At 45.5% G+C, this 20,359-nt stretch overlaps 1 protein-coding gene across 12 annotated transcripts in view; it reads left to right on the top strand.

Moving 5' to 3' along the window:
• Positions 1 to 20,359, top strand: part of CADPS (calcium dependent secretion activator) — a 211,435-nt gene that overhangs the window by 23,307 nt on the left and 167,769 nt on the right. For all 12 annotated transcript variants that reach the window (XM_065075553.1, XM_065075561.1, XM_065075555.1 and 9 more), the window contains exon 2: positions 17,737 to 17,850. In XM_065075553.1, the coding sequence (XP_064931625.1) occupies positions 17,737 to 17,850 (114 nt within the window). The remainder of the gene's footprint in view (positions 1 to 17,736; positions 17,851 to 20,359) is intronic.

The following is a 20,359-nucleotide window of genomic DNA, read 5'->3' on the forward strand; positions in this document are numbered from 1 at the left end:
ACTGGTTGCAAATGAAATGGTAATTGCTTTCCCCTCACTGAATGAAATCTTCTCTGAGGCGATTACACAGATTAAAGCTTCCCACTGCAATGTACCAGAATAAATATAGCCCGTGCCTCTTGCGGGGGCTGCTGCAGAGCAATGTCAGGCTGTGGGTGCCCCGTGCAAGGTATGGTGGGGAAGCTGGACTCCAGAGTAGAAATCCTATAAAAATAGGGCTGTAAGCACCTCAGGCCATCTGATCACCCTCCTCCATCAAAGCACAACTGAGTATGCCCAGGTGGTTCCTGGTGACGTTTGTCCTGCTGGTCCCACTGAGTATGTGGGGACGCGGGCTCTTGGGCCACCTTCTCCCTTGCATTTGCATCCTACTGGGACAGGGCTTTTTCCCCACTACCCAGCCTGGCTGCCTTGCCATTTATTGTTGTGGAGATGGGGTATGAAATTCTTTTCTTTGCAGCAGACTTTTTTCCACACATTGAGGACTCTTGTCCTCAAAGCCTCTCCCACCCCAAGGGAGCTCGGGGTTCCCCTAGCCCATCCCTATGCTCACATTTCTTGCCTTGCTCCTACTCTTCTTCCTGAGGTCTCCCTAGGTGGTCAGGGTGCTGCTTCCCTGCTCCAGGGGATGGAAGGTGCTCCCTCTGCCTCTTCCCTTGTCTACCCATCTCTGTGGGATGCTTTGGCTCTTTTTACAGCACCATACGCCTTCCTTTGGTTGTGCTCAGCTTGTGGTCCACTCCACCAACAACTGAATAGCACTGCGCAAATGACTTGATGCACTCCTAGGCATACACTTGATGTGCTAAGTTAAACCATCGCCTTGAATAATGGGTACGTTTTGCCAACGTGATAATTAGTAGTAGATGCCACTTTGAGGTGCAAGGTAGACTTTGCCATGCCTACACAAAATAGTTTTCCTTGCTTATCGCAGCATGATTTAAGTACCTGGTTTGTTAGTGTTGTTTGATTAGGTTATTGTGCTATATAATTCCAAGTACAGTGTGTGCATGGTAGTCACATAACAAAATTAAAACTCTGTACAGGCGTCATACATGTGAGAGTCAGAGAGATCCTTTTCCACTCTAATTAGCTCCTCTCCAGAAGAAAAGAAAAAAAGCATTAAAAAATGCAATTTGTTTCAGTGTGTAGTAGAAGATAATGTATTGTGTGGGCTTGGGCAGTGCCACATGCTGGAGCATCATGCTGGGTGGCACAAAGCTGTATCTCTTCCCTGCAGCAGTTTGCTCCCATGAAGAGTCTGGCTTTTCTAAGGCGGTTGACAGACCTTATGTGGACAAGCACAGGTGGGTGCCCTCTCCCTCCCCTGCACCCAGCCTGTTCAGGTCCCATCAGCTGTGCCCAAGGGATGCAGACTTGTGTCCTTGACACAGCCCTGTGAAGGGGACTGCTCCTGGCTCTCGTGGATTATCATGTGAAATCCTTTAAGTTACAAGCATCTTGAGGTGCAGGCTGGTGGGGTTTTTCATTACTTCCATTCTGCACTGAGTAGAAAAGGGAAATCAGGAGAGTCCAGTTATTGGCAGCAAAAATAAACCCTGAAGCTGAGCTGGGGGCACATGGGACAAGGCAGGTCCCTTAGACGCACAGGCTGCTGCAGAGGCGTTTGCAACCCAAGGGGTTTGAATAAGCTGTAGGGGAGCATTCATACTTCGGGTTGTGAAGGTGATCTCGGCACCATCACCTCTGATCAAATGAATCAGCAGGGAAAAAAGTATTTTTCTGGCTCAGGGCTAGTTGGTTTAATTAAAGGTATGTTGCTCTTGCCAGCAGTTCAGGCAGAATTTGATGCAGTCAGCTAGGTTGGTTGCTTAAACGATATAATGTTATGCCTAGTTTTCCTCGAGTCCAAATTTCTGTGGTGTAAGTAAAAGGATGAAATGAGCTGTTGCTGTCTGCGGAGAGCCGGTAAGAAACGAGTGGTGGAGATGGTGGGAGACACTTCGAACTGGCAGGGAGGGGATCTGCTGTAAGACCTGATGGTTTTGCATTTTGCTGCAAATTGCAAAGGCCAAGGACGTGCCAGTGACTCGCCTCATGTGGCACGCTTGATAAACGGCCATCACAGGCTCAGCACCTGCTTGTTGAACTGTTTTGAAGAAAATAACCTTGACACTTTCTCTAAAGAATCAAAATCTATATTTACATCCTGAGGATAAATTTTCTCTAGGTTTCTGCATATTCAAAAGCCTCAGTAACTTAAAGTGATGGTTGTAATGATGGACTTTTCTGTCTGAACTGCTGGGACCATAATGCGGGATGTAAATTAGTACATTTAAAATAGGTTTTGTTTCTGTGAAGGTGCAATGATTGTATAATTGCTGTCTGCTAAAAAACAATGAAAATAAGGGCAACTGTTTTTCCCTTGGTATAATGAATTTACAAGGCAAATATAACATTGAAGTATCACTCTGAAACAGAGTTAGGCACAGCTGAACCACAGGCTCTAGATGGGGTACTGTGTTTGAGCAAGGGCTATTAACTTTGTTCAATCAAAATCTCTGTTTCAGAGATCCTGAGCTTCAGGGGGTCAGAAAACCAAAGGGGTGGTTGTGGGAAGCAGAAGCCTGAGTAGTTTGCACAACGAGGACTTTACAGGCTACTCCCAAGGTGATGTTTATGTGCATTTAGCTAGGAAGCAATAATAATTATTTCTGGTTGCTTTTTAGAGCTGTACTGGTGAAGTTAGATATAGTCAAAAACCCCTCAAAACACCACCTTCTGATTTTACACCCATGTTCTTCCAAACCTGTAGTTTTCTCATGGACCATCTTATGTTTCTTGTTATATTATCTTCTGATTCCAAGCCCTTGTTTTTCCATACCTACCCTTTTCTCATGAATCACCTTATGTTTCCACTGGGGATAGAAATGCAGCCTGTGTGCCCCATCCCAAGGACCTTGGTGGTTGTTGGCAACAGCTGTTCCTGCAGTAGCTGCAAGAAACACTTCAGTGGCCGCCTGGTTCCTTCTAGCTTGTTCCCAAGGACTGCAACCAGTTGCCATGTGGATGCTGGAGGACGTGTAGGCTTGTGCCGTTACTGACACTTCGCTGGCCATTTGCACCACTCCGATTCCCCATCCCATCTGGGACACAGCTCTTCTTTGGAGTCTGTTGAACTTGAATCCTGGCTGTTTTCTCATGCTTGCAGCTGGGATTGTTTGCATGGTACAGCTGCTGGGGCTGACTTAATGCAGCACCATATTTATCAGAGTTGTTCATTGAGTTTGGAGGCTTTTTGGCTTCTTGGCTGATGTCAGTATGTTCCTATTAACACTAATGGAAATCGGGCTCTGGCATCAGGAGCTCAACACCCCCCACGTGGAGCTCTGCTGCTTGACAGCGTGATGCTGCAGGATTCCCGGGAATGGGATTGGGGAGGTAATTCCTTCTGCGTCACACAGAGATTTTACTGCAAGGGGTGTTGCTGTTACTTCATGCATACTGTGCCAGCTTAATGTTCTCTTAGTTTCTTTCTTGGGAAGAACCCATAAAACCAAAGAGCGTGGCGGGGGTTAATGCTGGTTCTGCAGGCACCAAGAGTAAGGGAAGAAAAGTCTTATTTGTTTTGAACTCCAGCATTTGACATGGTGATTCAGAAGGTTTCTCTGTGTCCCTCCATAGCTACAGGGAACATCTCAGCAGTCCCCGAGCATGGAAGGCAGCCCGTGTCGCCCACCCAAATAGCCCACAGGCAACAGGATTCGTGCACAGGCTTAGCAGAGACCTCAGCTACCAGACCCGTTCAGAAGTCGTCTTGGTCTTCTGAACAGGCTGGGGGTGCCTTGCTCGTACTGAGTCATGTTGGCCAGACTCTGAGTTGCTCAAGATAAGCATCTTTATTCAGTCACACTCTTGCTGTATGTGTCTGTTTGCTGTTAGCCTGCAATGTGGCAAGGCATCTATCTTTCTGTTGTTGCTTTTGTTGTTTTTGGTTTTTTGTTTTCTGGTGCTATCTTAAATTTCTTTCCTTCTCTATTGTATCTGGATGAACTGGGATTTGTTTTGCTTGCTTAAATCACATTTCTGTTAAAATTGACTAAGGAATTAATCATAAAGCTCATAGAAATAGCACATCATTTGAAAAGAAGTGATCAGAGTGTAGAACATTAAATAAAAATAAAAAATCAGTTTTGCCCCCTAAATATAAGGGGAACTTAGGTGTACCCCAGGAGATAGCATGGGAGAGAGAGATGAAATTGCCAAGATAGACACGTGTCAACCAGTGACTTGTAAACAGCAGTTCTGCATTAGGGTTTGGGGAGACTTGTGTGTGAGGAAGACTTTGACTTTTGAATCAGTGAGGGGAAAAGTGTCTTCTCCAGGACTGGAGCTGCCTGTTCGCTTTCTGATGGACAGTGATGCTGAAGTTCTCAGGTCACTTCTGTTGCCAGCTTCCCTGGGTTTTTCTTTCCAAGATTCCCCAGGGGGGAAAGTTTGTTGCTGATTATTGTTTGCCACAGCATGCGTTATCTCCAGCTCTCCAAGCCCACAGCCAGGGTTTGGGCTGGAACCTGGCAGATTTCTCTCCTGCGTGGGTCAAGCCAAGTGCTGAAGCCTGGCTGGGAATGAGTTGGAGGTGGAACAAAGTTTCACACCAGTTTGTCCTTCTCTTGTCAGTGTGGGCAGGATACTTGCCCACTCAAGTAGATATCATGTGTAGACCTCTGAAGTTTGGAAGCTGCAGACAAGGAGGGGTGGAATGGCAAAGTAGTGCTGGCATCACTTAAAAAAGCCCTCAGTGAAGATGTTGCTGCACTGAGGGATATGAGCTGGTTTGTGCTGCTTCACTGCCCTTCATCCATGCCCCAGCCTTGCCTGGCTTTCTGGACAAAACGTGCTGGGTTGCAGTTCAGCTCGGTCCCATCTTCATTAAGGGGTTTTGAAGCTGGTGCAGTGGTTTTTGGCAGCGCCTGCCTTCACCTGCACACCCTGAGGTCTCCCCGCTCCCTCCCCATCTCACACAGCGCACCTCCTCCCTCACCCAGCTGCCGGGGTGCTTGCTGCGTTATCCCAGAGGGATGCTGAGGCATTTGTCTTGGAGACAGCTGTCAATCAGGGACGCCTCCGCCCCAGCGGGCTGTGGGAGCCACTTCTGCAACATGTCTCCGAGACATGTGCCTGGGGAGAGGCGATCACTGGCTGTGCCAGTGCCTGCCCATCAGTTCGCATCGGGGCAAAACTCTGAGAATTGCTCATTCAAATAGTTCAGGGCATTTTCAGGTTAAAGACTGGATTCTCAGATCCTCAGCTTTTATTTAAGCAATATTTAAGATCAATATTTTTCCTTGTGGTTTCTGCAGGTAACTGTTGTCTCTAATCCTTTTGGTGTAGGCTGAGGCTTCTAATATGAATGTTTGAGTTAGCAAAAAAAAAAAAAAAAAAAAAAAATAGCAATCCATGCTGTAGGCTGAGGTGGATTGAATCTCTGGGACTGTGTGTGCGTGTACAGCGCAGCGTGGGATCTGTTCTGTGGGATCCCGCAGCTCAGCTGAGCTGCCACCGAGCTCCAGGATCTGCCACCTGCACAGAGCTGCCCCCAACACATAGCCTGTTCCTTGGACTGGCTGGGAGGAGGAAAATGAGAGCAGTTATTCAATGCAGTGTACTCATTTTGGGAGCTTATTTTCCCACTTTTTGTGTTTTTTGACTCTTACAGTTCCAGTGACCTCTTCCAGGGCTCCTGGGAGCAGCAACGAAGCTCCTGGTTGGAGAGTGCTGTAGGCAAATTTGAGGACAGCTGCCTTTTTACAAAGAATAATTTGATTTTATCTTTTCCTCTTTCTGTATGCCCACGTGTTCTCTGCTCCTGCAAACACTCCTCTGCAATTATATGCTTCAAATCTGCAATAGCTGTGCTGCTTTTTGTGGGGGTTTCAACTTGTACTCTCAATGATCAGATGAACTCATTACCAGATGTAGTTACAGGCAGTTCTTCCCTCCTGCCCTTTAGGACTGTGCTCTGCTATCTTGCACAGCCTGCTCTCCTCGCTCTTCCTGGGCTTTTTCAGTAAGGTGAGATAAAAGACATGAGAGATCTGGATATTGGGCTTGGACAACATATTCTGGGAGTGTTTTGAAGAGGGTATTTGCTCCATCTGTTACATCCCCTGCTGCTGCAGGTCACTGCTCTTGTAGCATCAGCTTGCAGTTCTCGCACACATGCACAGAGACAGCTCATCCGATGGGAAAGGGATAGCAGGAGCAGTAACCTCCCAGCAGAAATGCCAAGAGCTCATCACTCAAAGGCCTTAAAAATATCCTGCCTCAAGCCCAGACAAGAAAAATGACACTGTCTTCATTTTGAGACAGCCTTCAATATACTACATTGCACAGGAATCCATAGAACAGCTTCCTGTACCTTTAAATGAGGCCATTTCTAGTGTGTAGTCATGTGTTTTTAGAAAGGATCATCATGTAGAGCCAACACAACTGTTGTGTTAAAAATTTCCAGACTTTAGCCAGTTAATATAATAGTGACTTATAATATTGGTGTAACAAGTTACACTAAACACATGGGGTATGACCCTGTGGGGTATGGGGCTCTCACCCCATCTCTGTGATGCCTCAGAAAATTCACAAGATTTGCCCCATTCATTTTCAGCCTCCTGGTATAAACTGAGTCCAAAGACTAGGGCTGTGGAAAAAATGGAAGAATTCTAACTATGCCTTTCCTTAAGATAATAATATATCACCCCAGTACAACAGTGTTATTGCAGATAATGTTCTTTAATGTCTTTGAAGGACCAGACATTCATTATCAGCTTTTTTGGGTACATATCAGCTACCGTGCAAAGGTAAATTCTCAGGTCTCTGCACGGCAGTGGATACGGAAGGTTGAAATGCTCTGTTTTCTTGCAGTAGTTTGCTGCCTCAAAACAAACTACCTTTTACCAAACTTTTTCTTCCAGCTCCAAACAACATGCCCTTGTAAAATCTGAGATTACTCACTTTAGCAGGAAATGTGAGGAGGAGGTGCACTACAGTTTCACACCTTTTCTCTCTTGTTTTTCAATCTAGAAACAAGTTCTGTTCTGGCTTGACTTGATTGATTGAACCTTTTTCAAGTGTTTTCTGAAGGAGACAGTTTATCTTTTACTGGATCAGAGATGTGTTTGGCTCTTAAACAGATTTTTTTCTTTAAAGTCTGGGGTGTTTTCATTCTTTTAATTTGTTTCCTGGAAATCATAGCATGCACACAGAATAAGGGAAAATTTCAAATAGGACAAGTTGTACTTAGAGGTTTGGTGTGTAGTAGGTCAGGTCTCTTGATGGGCTGTTTTGAAAATATGCTTTCTTTGGAAAGGAAATATTGCTCAGACCTGTGTGTGCTTCCCCTTCCACCCCACCAGCCCAGTTTCAAGTTGGTTTAGACAACAGTCCTCCATTTCGGGGAGTCAGTGGTACCCCCAGCTCTCGGTGAGGGGTTTTGGGTGCATGCAGGATGCCCACAGCAGAGCTCACCATTTCAGCCTTGTCTGCCTGGAAGCTTCTCTCCGTTTCTTGCTCTCTTGTTCAATCCCATCAAAGATATTCCCTCCCCTGTTATCTTCAGCTGAAAATGGCACTTTCACAGAGGCTGGGACACACCAGGAGTCCTTGAGTCTCCATTCATTTGCCTGTCGCTTCTGCTCAGTAAGAACTGTTTTTAAAATAGCTTGTGACATGGAGGAGAGCTGGAGTTTAAAGATGAAAATGGTATAAAGATAACTCCACACAAGACTATTTTTTTGTTGTTTGGAGATCTGATGTGTCTATAGGAGATCTTTAGCTCTGGTTGTTTAATGTTGTCAGGTCAGCATGAGTCACTGTATACATTAATCAGGAAGGACGATTAGCTTCTGCAGTGTGTAAGGTCTGCCTGGAGTGGGAATACAGAGATTAAAACAGTTCAAATAATTATTTAAAAGTGTCTCTCTAAAAGTAGCTTGCTTTTCTTGGATAGCACACTATCCTAGTCTGTGAGAGGCTCTCAGTCTTTTCATGTGTGTAGCCACTTCTGGAGAGAAGTCAAGTGTTTTATTCTCCTTTCACAAATGGGAGATGAGGCACAGAGAAGCAGACAGCTGGGCTGGTGGAGAGCAAGGACCTGCCTGGTTCCTGGGACACAGCCTTCATCTATGGGTGACCCACCAGCATGGACCAACTTGTGTTCCCACCACATCCCCCATTCTTTTTTGGACTCAGTTTATGGATATTTAGGTCTCCTTGAGTTGTGCCTGGGATCTGCTTATGGTCTTCAGTCCAAACACTGGATATACCAAGCCTTGCCTGGCCTCTGAAGTAGTCCAAGAACCAAAATGCTTGTCTAATATCAACAGCAATATGGGTTACTGACCTTCAGAGTACTGTGCTGTCCAAATAACACTGGCCAGGGTGGTGGCAAGAGGTTGTTCATTGTTAGTTGCTCATCAGGAGGGGCTGGCAGGGTGTCCCTGGTCAAAGGGGCTCTGGCCAGATTGATCAGCTTAGTAAAGCCATTTGCATTTATACAATTCTTTCTTTTGGGCACCTGGGCATCATTTGTGCATCTACCTTTTTAGAGCACGTTGGAGATATTGCACAAAACTTTATTATTAAATAAATACAGTATCAGCTATCTATTGCAGATGATTGAACTGAGAGATTTTACATGCCTGATTCGGTGACAGAGCAGAGGCTTAGGGCTTTGTGGCCACTGGACATCTGTACCCCAAACTGACTTTTTTACTTTCCTTGTCAGTAAGTCTGTAAAACATCCAGGTTCTGGAAGTTGTCCTCAGAATATTCTGAAAGAAATATAAATTCTAGTAGGTTCATAGCTCAGCCTGGCCCTGACCCTTCCAAGGGACATGGCATGGGTGACTCTGGGAGATGACCTGTGATGTTCTCCAGCTACACACTGTGTAGCACACCATGGCCTTGAGGCATGAAAATACGCAAGGTGAAGCCTCAGAACCTGTGTCACATCAACACTCAGCAGCTTCAGGACACCATGTGGTGTTTTCCATCTAAAATAAAATGAGGAGGAGTAAAAATATTACTTTGCAAGACTGTCTGTAAGGCTTGGGAGGAAAAGGAAGATCTTCCCTTGGTTCTTTTTCCTGGGCTAAGTGTTTTTTGAAGGTCTCAGAGCAGCAATGGACTGTGCCTACCACACATTCTGCACTGTTGGATTACAAGGGCAGGCCAAGCCATTTCTGTTACATTTGCAGAGAGCTCCTATGCTAGTCAAAGCAAACATGACTTGACCTGCATCTCTGCCCAAGGCCCCTGTGTAAGTGGTTGCATTTGCGGCCCTTGGGACTTGAGGTTAACCAGGGAGTGACAAGGACTGTGAGGGAGCAAGGAGAGTGTTTGGGCTGCAGAGAGGAGGAGAGAAGCCAACTGCAGAATCCAGCCTGAAGGAGACCTCAGGGGAATAAAAAGGGATTAATCTCCTGCCTTTGGAGCACCCAGAGGGACAACCCAGTGCTGGGGGGATTTGCACGACACTGCCCGTCTTAGACAGCCTCCATTCTATTTGCCTTCTGGTTTTGTTTGCTATCTAAATTTCTGCTAGTATTTTTATGGGTTTGTTTTTTCTGTTTTATTAACAGACCAGATACGCTTTTGCCATAGGCAGAATGATGCTGGGCCTTCTGCTGAAGGCTACTAGATCACAATGATATGTTTTACCCAGCAGAGCTCACCAGGCAAGGCCCCTGTCACAGCAGCAATCACCAGGGACGTTTCTTAAAGCAGCAGTTGCCATTCAGCCCATGCTCAGTTACTGGCCTAGTATTTCATCATCGCTATTTCTTGCTTGTATCTTGTGCTGGCTTCTCCGTTCTACTGAGATCAAAGTCATATTTTTATTAATCAGTAAAAAATAGGGGCACGTATCTGTTTGATCATATACAGAAAAATACCCAGCAGGGCTTGCTTACTCTGCTGGATCTACGGCTAACTCACTCAGCTAATGGCTTCCTTAGGTAAAATAAGATCAAAGTTGGGAGAAGTTCCAAGTTTTCTGTGCTCTTGTCAGGTGGCTCTATCTTGGGGTTAGTCACTTGCATCTGGCTGCAGAGGAGGGACCTGCCAGAAGAAGAGAGGGCAGGAGAAGGAAACTTGTAGACAGGAACAGGAGTTCCTGAAGCTGTCAGAGCTGCTTTTGTTGATAAGCGTGGTTGATCTGCATGGAAAAGGGGACCCTTTTCAGGGGGGAGATGCAGGGTTAGCATGTGCGTACTGGATGGACACACCTGGTACAAAGAGAAGAAGCAAGAGAAGCAGGCAGTGGCAAGGTGTCTTCTGATGTGTCTATATCTAGGCTTCCCTGTGGTGGCAGGTTGCAGAGGGAAGGTGTAGCTTGGAAAGAACAAGGGAGAAGGTCATCATGGCAAAGGCCCAGTCCCAAATCCTGACTTTGCTTTCCTCCTTTAGCACTGTACATCACTGTTTCAGGAAGCAGGAGCATCTGTAATAACATTTTAGGTCTTTCATGTATATCAAAGGACTGTGACTAGCTAGCACCGTGAATCATAGAAAAGAAATGCACTCAGGGTTTGAGAGGACAAAAAAGAGCATCCACATGTTTCAAAGACAGCAGCTCAGAGCCTGTGCTTTGTCTCTTCTCATAAACCTGCTACCGAATATAGTCTGAGGTAGTGGAAAGGAAAGATCTGCTCTGCTCAATCTAGAAGCTGTGTGCCTGCAACTAGCCTAACCAAAGGGATTGATGTTTTACATTCCCGTTACTTATCCAGCAATACCTGAGCCTCTTTAAAGAAGAAATGTTCCAGAAAATGCCAAAATCATTTAGTGCTCACTGCTCGTCAAAAGCTGCTAGAGTTTGCCTGTAATACCGGAGGTGGCAAGAGGTCCTGGCAAGGAGCTGATGCTGTGGTAGGTCCTGGATGGGTGGTGGCTCTGTGGCTGGGCAGAGCAGGGGAATCCTCCCTCTGCAGGCATCTCTGGTGGGTTTTCTCACTCCTTCAGTCAGTTTGCTGAAGCAAACATTTACTGTTAGGTCAGGAAACATTATTCTTGTATTGTCAGGCTGCTCGAGTGAGAGGTTGGTTCCGTCTCTGAGCTGCAAACCAGTGCTGGGCTGGTGTGTCAGGACCACGGGGTTATTTGCATTGCTTGTGCCCAAGCCCAGCCTGATTTCTAAGCATGGAGCAGGAGTGTACACATGGAGCAGTAGTGTTGCTCCTGGGAGGTTCCCCATCATTCTGATCCATCCCCAGCATCGCAGCTGGGCTGAGCTGGCTGGGCATGAGCTGCTGCATGCAGAAGGGGTTGTGTGTACCCTTCATTGCGTGTGTGTAAACCCGGGCATGGTGATGGCGCAGTCCTTTTCTCTGCAACACATCAACTGGGCACCTTTTCTGAGAGAGGGGAAGTTGGCCCCAGGGTCGGTGGTCAGGGATGCAGCCAGTGATTTTCTTGTTTGCCATCCACAAAGGATGTGTGTGGCGGTTGCACCGGGGCCTGTAAATCATGAACAGGCAGGGAGGAGGCAGCAAATCAAGTGCTGACGAAGAGGGAATTGTATAGACAGCCCATAGATCAGTGGGTGTATGCGCAGCAATCCACGTATGGTCAGACTGTAAGGGAAAAAGACATGCTGGCTTGGTATCTGTGGAAAGATGTATTGTAGCTGCCAGACACCAAAGCACAAGGAGATTTCTCTGGTAACAAATATTAAACATCTCTGAAACAACCAGAAAATATGCTGTTAGGCAGCTGGGAAAAGTTCCCCGAGACCGGCAGTTAATACTGCTTACTTACGTTAACAGCAAAAAGCCAGAGACATTCAGCCATTTGCAAAGCATCTGTGTCTGCCCAGGAGAGTTTGCAATTAAAACCCCACATTCTGGGGATAAAAGTCACTCCCAGTGTGGTCCTCTCTCCTGCTGGGGGGAAAGCAGGACTTGCACAGGGAGAACCTGACAAGCTTTCCCAGCACAAAATAACCTGACAGGCTTTTTTCTAATCTCCTGCCCATTGCTGGAGCCTCTGAGCAGCACTCGGCTGCTCCAACTCCATGCACTGCAGGACCTCCCTTCCACATCCTTCACGTCGTGGTCAGTTTTATGACCGTGGAAGCAGTAAAGATGAGGGATGCTTGTTTGATTGGTTCAACTTTTTCCTAAATCACCTGGTGCTGAGGAGGAATAAAATATTTATTAGATGTTACAAAACAAAACCCAGAACAGCAGCACAGTGAGCAGTTAAATATTCCTCCCTGCAGTGGTACCTGAACAGCAGGTGCCCTGAGGAAGAAGAGCTTCATGCTGCTCTCAGTTGTGTGCTGTAAGTTCGTCTCTCTAGACAAAAGGTAGAGGTGCTTCCCCTGCGAATTACCTGTACTCCCAGCTGAACTGTCCTTTGAGACATGGGTGACACTGATGGGCTGAGCCATCAGGCACCGGCGTGCAACACCCCTGCATCTGCACATCCCGACTGCAGGGATGCTCTTGTTGCACCGAAACACCCAGTCCTCGATCAGAGGTGTTCAAGTGTGGCAGTAAAGGAGGGTCATCTCTCTACCTTTCACTCGAAAACCTCCTTCTATGGAGTTCACATCTTACTGCTGTTCCAGCAGCTGTCACATTGATGGATATGGTTTTATTAGCTGGTTTGAGTACACACAGCACTGTAGGTGGGTTATTCTGTAGCCTGACACTGACATATCAGTGGTTAGCCTCAAAACATTTGGCAATCTCCACTCTAGGATGGCCTCTCCTTGCAAATCTTCCGCTGGATATGGTAATGCCATAGCATAATGTAGGTTGTGAGGGACTTCTGGGTGTCTCTGGCCCAATTCCCCTCCTCAAAGCAGGACTCTCCCAACCTGGGTCGTGTTCATGCAATCAGGTTGTGAAAACTTGCAAGGCTGGAGATGCCACAACCTTACTGGACCCCTGCCTCAGTGCTGGACAACCCTCACTGCAACATTATGAAAAATTCTTATAAATCCTTATGAAACTCTCCTTTTTACTAGCTTTCAAGCAATGTCATCTGTGACTCTTGGACATTTAATGCTGTTGTTGTGCATCATACAAAGCTTGGAAAGACAACTGTCCTGTGAGTGCAAGTCATCTTATTTTCTTCACACATGCAGATTTGAAAGTTCACTTTAAAAGAGTGAAAATCTGCAGTTGTTCTCGTTCTTCCAAGTTCAAAGAATGTAAATATGAGACTCTGCTTTGAGCCCATCTATTGTCATTATCAGTGTGGGGTACAAACCCTAGATCCAGCTAATGTATTATTGTGTAACGTAGACCCTAAGCAGTGAGCTATACAGCTGTGCTTATTCCTGCGTGCTCAGACACAGCAAAACATTTTGGAGACAGGATGGATTAGTGAGGCATGTTGCTGTGTATAACTTTTCAGAGTACTTTTCTACAGCAAACAGCTCCTCTTTGCAATGCTTGTGCTCGCCCATGTAGGCGAAAGAGGCTGGAGATGATGTGCAGGGACAGTGCCAGCTGTTTGCTGGCTGGAACAACTCTGGAGAAGGTGCCATTGCTCCTTGTGTTCAGGTTTGTGTTCAGCTCTGAGTCAGATGGAATAGGTGCGAAAATAACATACCAAGAAAACTGCTGGTGAGCATTTGTCCTGAGGAGGCTGGTGCGCCACTTGCTGAGATCTGCATCTAGCAAATAGAAGAAATTGCTTTCATGATATGCTTGTGACCATGGTGGGGACATGGAACATGCCAGAATTCTACCCTATTTCTAAGGTCACTAGATTACCCTGGATATGCAGTTTTTCTTAAACAAACAAACAAAAATCCCAAACAAACAAACAAAGACTGTTTGAATGTCCACATCTAGTGACTGGTGAGCTCTTCCCCATCATTTAGTCCATTATGGAGTCTTCTGCCCAGCTTCCTATAAAAAGACGTGCAATCCAGCAGGGATGCCAGCTCAAAGCTCCATGGGTGCCCTGCCTGACACCTCTGCCAGGAGTTCATCACTGACTCAATTAACTATATTTTTAATGTGCAAGTTTATATCTGGCAACTTAAGTACTCACATGCTTTAAACAGCCAAAGGCTATGAAACACTCTGCTGCATAAACACACCACACTATTAACCTAGGGGAGTTCACCTGGGTCTGCAGTCACTGTATGCAAGCAGGGCGTTCTGCAATCTCTGCTGAGTGCAGAAATGACTGTTATTTCTTTAACAGCTACCACACACTGAAAGCAGTTGTGTGAAAAAGCAGTGAGGGTTGGAAAAGAGAGGGAAGGAAGGTAAATAGAATAAACCTCTTGCCCCCACCACACTGCTCCTGTTGACTCCCAGCTCTTTGCTTCTCTCCTGTGTGATGGCACCTGGATCTGTGTTTGTGCAAGGGAGGGAGGTTCTTCCCCCACCAGCCTCACACCCGCTGGGCTTGCAGTCCCACAGGACATGGCCTCCTGCTGTAGCTGGTGCAAAGGCTGTGATATTGTACTGATGTGCTTCCAAGGGGAAGTAATTCTCTTGTTTTCTGCTATTTGTAAGCACAGTGTGCAAAGTAACTAAGTGATAAGTGGTATATATTGGCCCCTTAGTGGCCTTACTGGATCTGCAGAAGCTGTTGGCTTGCTTTGTATGGATTTTTAGCCTATCACTGGTGCCACTAGTAGTGAGAGATAAAATAACACCCCTGCCTTTAGAGCACTTCATCTTCCCAGTGAGTGTTCAGGGCATATGCTGTTCGAAGCTGGTGGGTGGGTTGGTAGCATTGCTTGGCCCTGCTTTGGGGTGTGACATTGGGGTTGTAGTTGCCCTCCTGGCCCCTCCAGCCTCTGCTGGGGAGGTGCTGCCTCCCGACTGCCCAAGGGCCATTTTTGGGATTTGGTAGTGAAACCCTTGGCCCCTGATGGGGAGAAGAAGAGGCATAAAATAGGAGGTGGAGCATGCTGGGCAGATTTTGGTGATGTGGGGGTCTGACCACCCTCTACTTCCCGGCTGGTGCTCACTTTCTGCACCAGGCATCTGCTGCGGTGCTGAAGGAGCTAAATTTAATATGAAAGCAGATTAATTTTGGTTTGAATTGACTGCTTTCTTGATAATGTCTGTAACAGTGGTACAGACACAGATCAATACACCAGTGGTGTTTCATGGGATGGAAGAGGGTCCTGTTAGCTGGGGACTGCGCGATGCTGCTGCCTGGTGTGTTCAGATATTCTCCTTTTCCCTGGACAGGGAAAATACTTGCACAGAGCTTGTGGGTGAGGAGGAGGCAACTGACACTCCAGTAGAGACAAATCTGATGATTCATTTGCACAGTGCCCGGGAGCTCACGTGCAAGCTGCGTAGTGTTTCTAGGAATTCCAAGAAGCATCGCTTGTTTTGAAAGTGGTCCTTTCAATATTGAGGAAGGAGCAGAAAATACTGCTGCTAGATGGCATTATAGGAATTGAACAATCAAAGACTTCTGGAGGTTGTCCTAAGAAATAAGCTGGGGGGGTGGGAGAAATTGCCATGTACCTTGTTAAAATCCCAGATGAAAAGCCTTGGGGCTCATAGGATCTCTGCTCTTAGTATGTCTTTCCTTGTGCCTTGACATTCTGATTTCAATGTTACCTGTAGTTTTCCTGCTTATTTTCTTGGTTTCTTATGGCCTCTGTTGCCCTGTTGTTTCTGCCTGATGCTCACAATGGTTGCTAATACAAAATCGTCAATACTTTTAATTAACATCCTGCTTTTCTCTTCTTCCAGGTAATTAAATGCTAAATAAAAACAGACCTAGTGCCTTCCCATAGGTGTCTCCCACTTGATCACTACATTGTCTCTGTCTCTTATCGCTGACCAATTTTCTTTTCAATTCCATAAGGAGCTTCCATCAGCTCAGACAGATTTGGAGCCTGCTTTACATCTGATGCTTTGTGTATTGCCCAAGGGCTCATCATGTCCAGGGTTCTATTGGCAAACACCACAAAGGATTTTAGGTGCCTGACATGACAGATGGACTTTTAGAGCCAAAAATTACATTCTACCAGCCTTAAAAACAGGAGCTTTCAGCAGAGCTTTTCCACAGGGCTCATTGTAGATGGTGACTAAGGCTGGGGTGGGTCAGGTTAGAGGGGTGGTTCTTGCTCCTGTGATGCTGAGTCGTCTTGCCAGTGTCAGACCTTATGAAGTGTTGGCTGCTGTTTTGGGGGTGGGTATGACCTGTCTTTCCAGCACCCACAGGGTGGTGAAGGCTGCTCTATGTTTTCTAAAGCAGAGCATATTGAGTCTTGCTTTATGTCACTTTGATGAACACCTCTCCATAAGCACCAGGATAAACTAATGCCAGATTATCACATCAAATTGCCATTGCCTACTAACCCTCCTCAGTGTGGTGTTGCAGAATTAATTACTGGTATTCATGATGTTCGTTACTGCAGTCCCTTAACACTCTGCATGGTGCATCATCTAGATCTAGTGATATTTATTGTTGTGCTTTCCAAGTGGTCCCTCTCCTGCTTTTTATCACTAACTGTGTTTACCAGGCTTCGTTATGTTCTAGTTGCTTGGATCTCTGTAGTTTTTGATACTTTATTCAAAGCCATTTAGGTGCCTAAAGCCATTAATTTTATTTTTCTCTTCCATTCTAATGGACTGATTTCTCCTGCTGTCATACAAGTGAGAAAAAAACCCTCTCTTCTCTAGACCTTTGGTCATTAGTAAATAGTTGTCTTAATTCTTACTTCTCTCTCTTCCCTTTATGTTTGAAGTTGTCATATATACATCTTGTTCGCTTCCTTCTCTTTTGTCTAAAGTAATTCTTACCCTCAAACAAGGAGTAGCCATGTGGTAAACCAGGCACAACTACAGTTAAATCCCTGCAGTGCTTCAGCATCAGTGTCATCTGCATCTGAAGATGATGTACTGGCATTGCTGGTACATGACTTATGTGCCTGCTGTGGCTTTGTCCGCACTACAAGCTGAAGAGGTGGAGGTTTTCAGCTATATCTGTTTTTAAACTGGCAGATAAATTGGTAGAATAATGGCATGTTATTTTACAGGGCTGGAATAAACCCTTGTAAACTTTCTGTTGATGTCATTGTGCCAAAATTAGAACTGTCTTGTAAGCTACACCAGCTGTATGCTGGACAAAAAAATGTTTTGAGCAGCAAAGAGACAGCAGAAAAAGCCCTTGCTTCGATAAGGAGAGCAGATTGTCCCTCATATGATTTCTTTGGCATTAAATGGCATTAAATTATTTCAGTACTTGTCCTGACTGGTGTTTTATACGTGACAAGCCAAAAGAAATTACTAAGATTTAAAAAAAAAAAAGCAAAAATGATGATGAAAGGTCAAGGCCCCAGAGTACTGATGACCACAGTCTCCAAGCTTGCCAGACATCCTGTTGGGTGATGGAGTCTCATCTTCTGCTGGAGAGGAGAGGCTGAATGGGAAGCGATTGCACTGAAACAGTCTCTTCTAAGCGTGCACACTGCAGCTTGCTTTTAATTTAACTATATCTGAAGTGGTAAAAGTCTCATGTACATTTTGCGGTGGCAGAGTTGTTTAGAAATGATGTTTGGGTGGGTTTTAGGTGACCGTGATGCTCAAATGAACTTGCTGGGGTATAGAGGCACATGTATGTGTACCCACGTGTGGCTGATTCCTCATCTGTTGCTGCTGTCCCCAGAGCAGAAGTGCACATCCTAAGCACCCTGATAACATATCACAGAAGATTTTTTTTTTTTCCTCATACATAAACCTTTTTTGACTAATATTCTCTTTTTGGCATGTTTTGCAGATAAGTAAGCAGCAGCTCCAAACAATCAAAGATCGTTTCCAGGCCTTTCTCAATGGAGAAACCCAGATTGTGGCAGATGAAGCATTTATAAATGCTGTCCAGAGCTACTACGAGGTAAGGAGGAGTGATGCAATATTCATACGAATCCCTGTTCTCTCCCTTATTCACAGATGGGGTTGAATCCTGAACTAATGGATTCTTTGTCCTTTGTCAACAAAGCACAAGACAAAGGCAAGTGCAAAGCTGCACCTATCTGATGTCTGATACATCACGAGTTTTGTGAGGCTCAGGGTTTGAACATGCAACCATATGGCAACTCTGGCAACCCTACACCACAGTGTGTCCTGTAGCTTGATTATGCAGAGGATCATCCTTCCCTTAAGCTGAAAAATACCTTCATCGTACTTTTAAACAATGTACTCTGAGACAGTAAAGTTGGCACAATATAAAACAAATGTCATATGCTCCCTATGAAAAACACCAAGAAAAAAAATGGGCAGCACATTGAGTTCTTGCTGGAGCTTTTGCATTGTCTCTAATTGACTTTTGGATTTTCAGCAAGAGTCATGTCTTTTCTCTTTGGTATGACAAGTGCTGTAAAGCAAAGTGGGAGGGAGGAGGATGTACATCTACAAAACTAGATGATACCAAAGAACGTGAAGCATCATTCATAATTGTGCAAAAGAGTAATTATGCATGTTGGTCTTTCTGCACCTCTTTGTATGCAGCCCTTAATGCTGCCTTTCATATCTTTTCTCAGAAGGAAAGAGCTTCTGTTTTTGAAGGAAATCAGTGCCTGTGATTTGTATGAGGAAGGTTGCTTATTTTTTTGCTATCCTTCCTGCAAACCATTTCTCTTTCTCCCTAGAGCTATTCTGTCATAAAAGGTGAAGACTTTGAATTGCCTACATAAAATATTTCTCTGGAATTGGAATCTAAGAGGGGACCAAAATCAGATATTAAAACTGAAGAGAATTTTAACTCTATAAAAAATGTCAACAGCTGCTTCTGTGTAAGGAAAGCACAAATTATCCTTGGATTAACTTTATTAAACCAGCACAGTAGTTACTGTTCCATCATTCTCTGTACAGGAAGGAAGCTGAAAGTAATTTACGTCTCTTATCAGAAAAGAAATTGCCAAGGGATCATCAGTTTATCACAGCTTCACCGAACAGATGCTCTCAGAGAGTTTCCAGGATGGCGTGAGCTGCATGTTAGGATGTAAGAGCAGCGTGATCTATTTAGATAAGACTATTGGGCAGGAAAAGGAAACTGCTTAAAAACAGGCAAAATACCTCTGTCTTTCACTGGTGCGTCTGGCTGGAAGTGTGTCCTGATCAGCTCCAGAAGTCCTATGCTAATTAACCCAAGTAATCAAACTTACAAAGAGCAGTTGATCAGCACTAGATGATTGCAAACCCTATGTCTTCAGCTCAGCTGGATGCTCCACTGGCTCTGTCCTACTTAGGCCACAAAAAGCATCATGCATTGCTCTGTGTCTTTAGCACAACTTTCTTTATCTCCTCTTTATCTGTTGGTCTCCTTTGATTTATGACTGTGTTACTTTCAGCTGCTGTGCAGCTCTAGCATGGCTGCCTGTGTCTTCCTCAGCACCATTTGCAGCGGCACAAGGCAAATCCTTCCTGCAGAGAGTCTGTGCCCCCCCTGAGTGTCTGAGCATCATTCCCTGCTGATGGTGTTCTCCTTCTTTCCTCCTCTGCAGAGAGGTGCCCACCCTTGTGCGAGCCACGGTGCAATCACAGCAAGTCCTGCTTATCTCAGCTTCTGCAAATCTCATAGTTCTGTGCAAATAACCATCCCTATCTAGAAGTCTGCATTTAGGTAGTGACTTATAAAGCTGCATGATGGCTTGGAAAATGCTAAAACTTTGGGTTTTGCTCAGCTGAAACTGGCCAGGATGTGGTTGACGTTTCTAAGGGCTTCACTTATTATCAGTGCAGAATAGGTTCATTACCTGGGCAGTGATTTCGTTGGAGAAAGAAAGAGGTAAAGGTGACGTGGTAGATCAGGGATGTGTTTGCTCTTGCCCTGAATGTGTTTGCGTGGGCACGTTTTGCTGTTAAATCTGTGGTCAAGGGGCAAGTGTGTGATTGCCAGTCTTAGACTAGTTCACAGGCTGCTCTCAAATTAAAAGATTGAATGACCTGAACAGGCTCTACTGTTGGTCTGCAAAGCACCACTGTGCCTGCAGGAATGCTGCAGGTCCATGTGTGTGAGATGGGCCCAGAAAACTCCAACAGATGCTCCAGGAGAGGTTTTCTCATGTCCTTTTGCTTCTAATGTGGAAAGCTTTGCCTCTCAACCAGCACTTTCTGCAGCATTCACTTCAGCAGGTATTATGGAAATGCTTCGTTAGGCCCATTTCCACTCTGCTGTAGGCAGATAGAGCTGGGGCCATGCATGACCTGGGGGACTCAGCTATGAATGTGGCAGGAGCTCACGGAGGTCAGTTCCCTTCTGCCTGTGCCGCTGTGTACACCCACACGAGGATTTTGCTCCAGTAATTCCAGACTCCTGTCAATCCTGCTAGGGAGTCTTACAGCCGGGTGATTCGCCTGGTATTTGCTAAAGAAAGCAGCTCACTCTACAGGACAAAACACGT

This window comes from Columba livia, chromosome 10, assembly GCF_036013475.1.
Source record: "Columba livia isolate bColLiv1 breed racing homer chromosome 10, bColLiv1.pat.W.v2, whole genome shotgun sequence".
NCBI classification, from domain to species: domain Eukaryota; kingdom Metazoa; phylum Chordata; class Aves; order Columbiformes; family Columbidae; genus Columba; species Columba livia.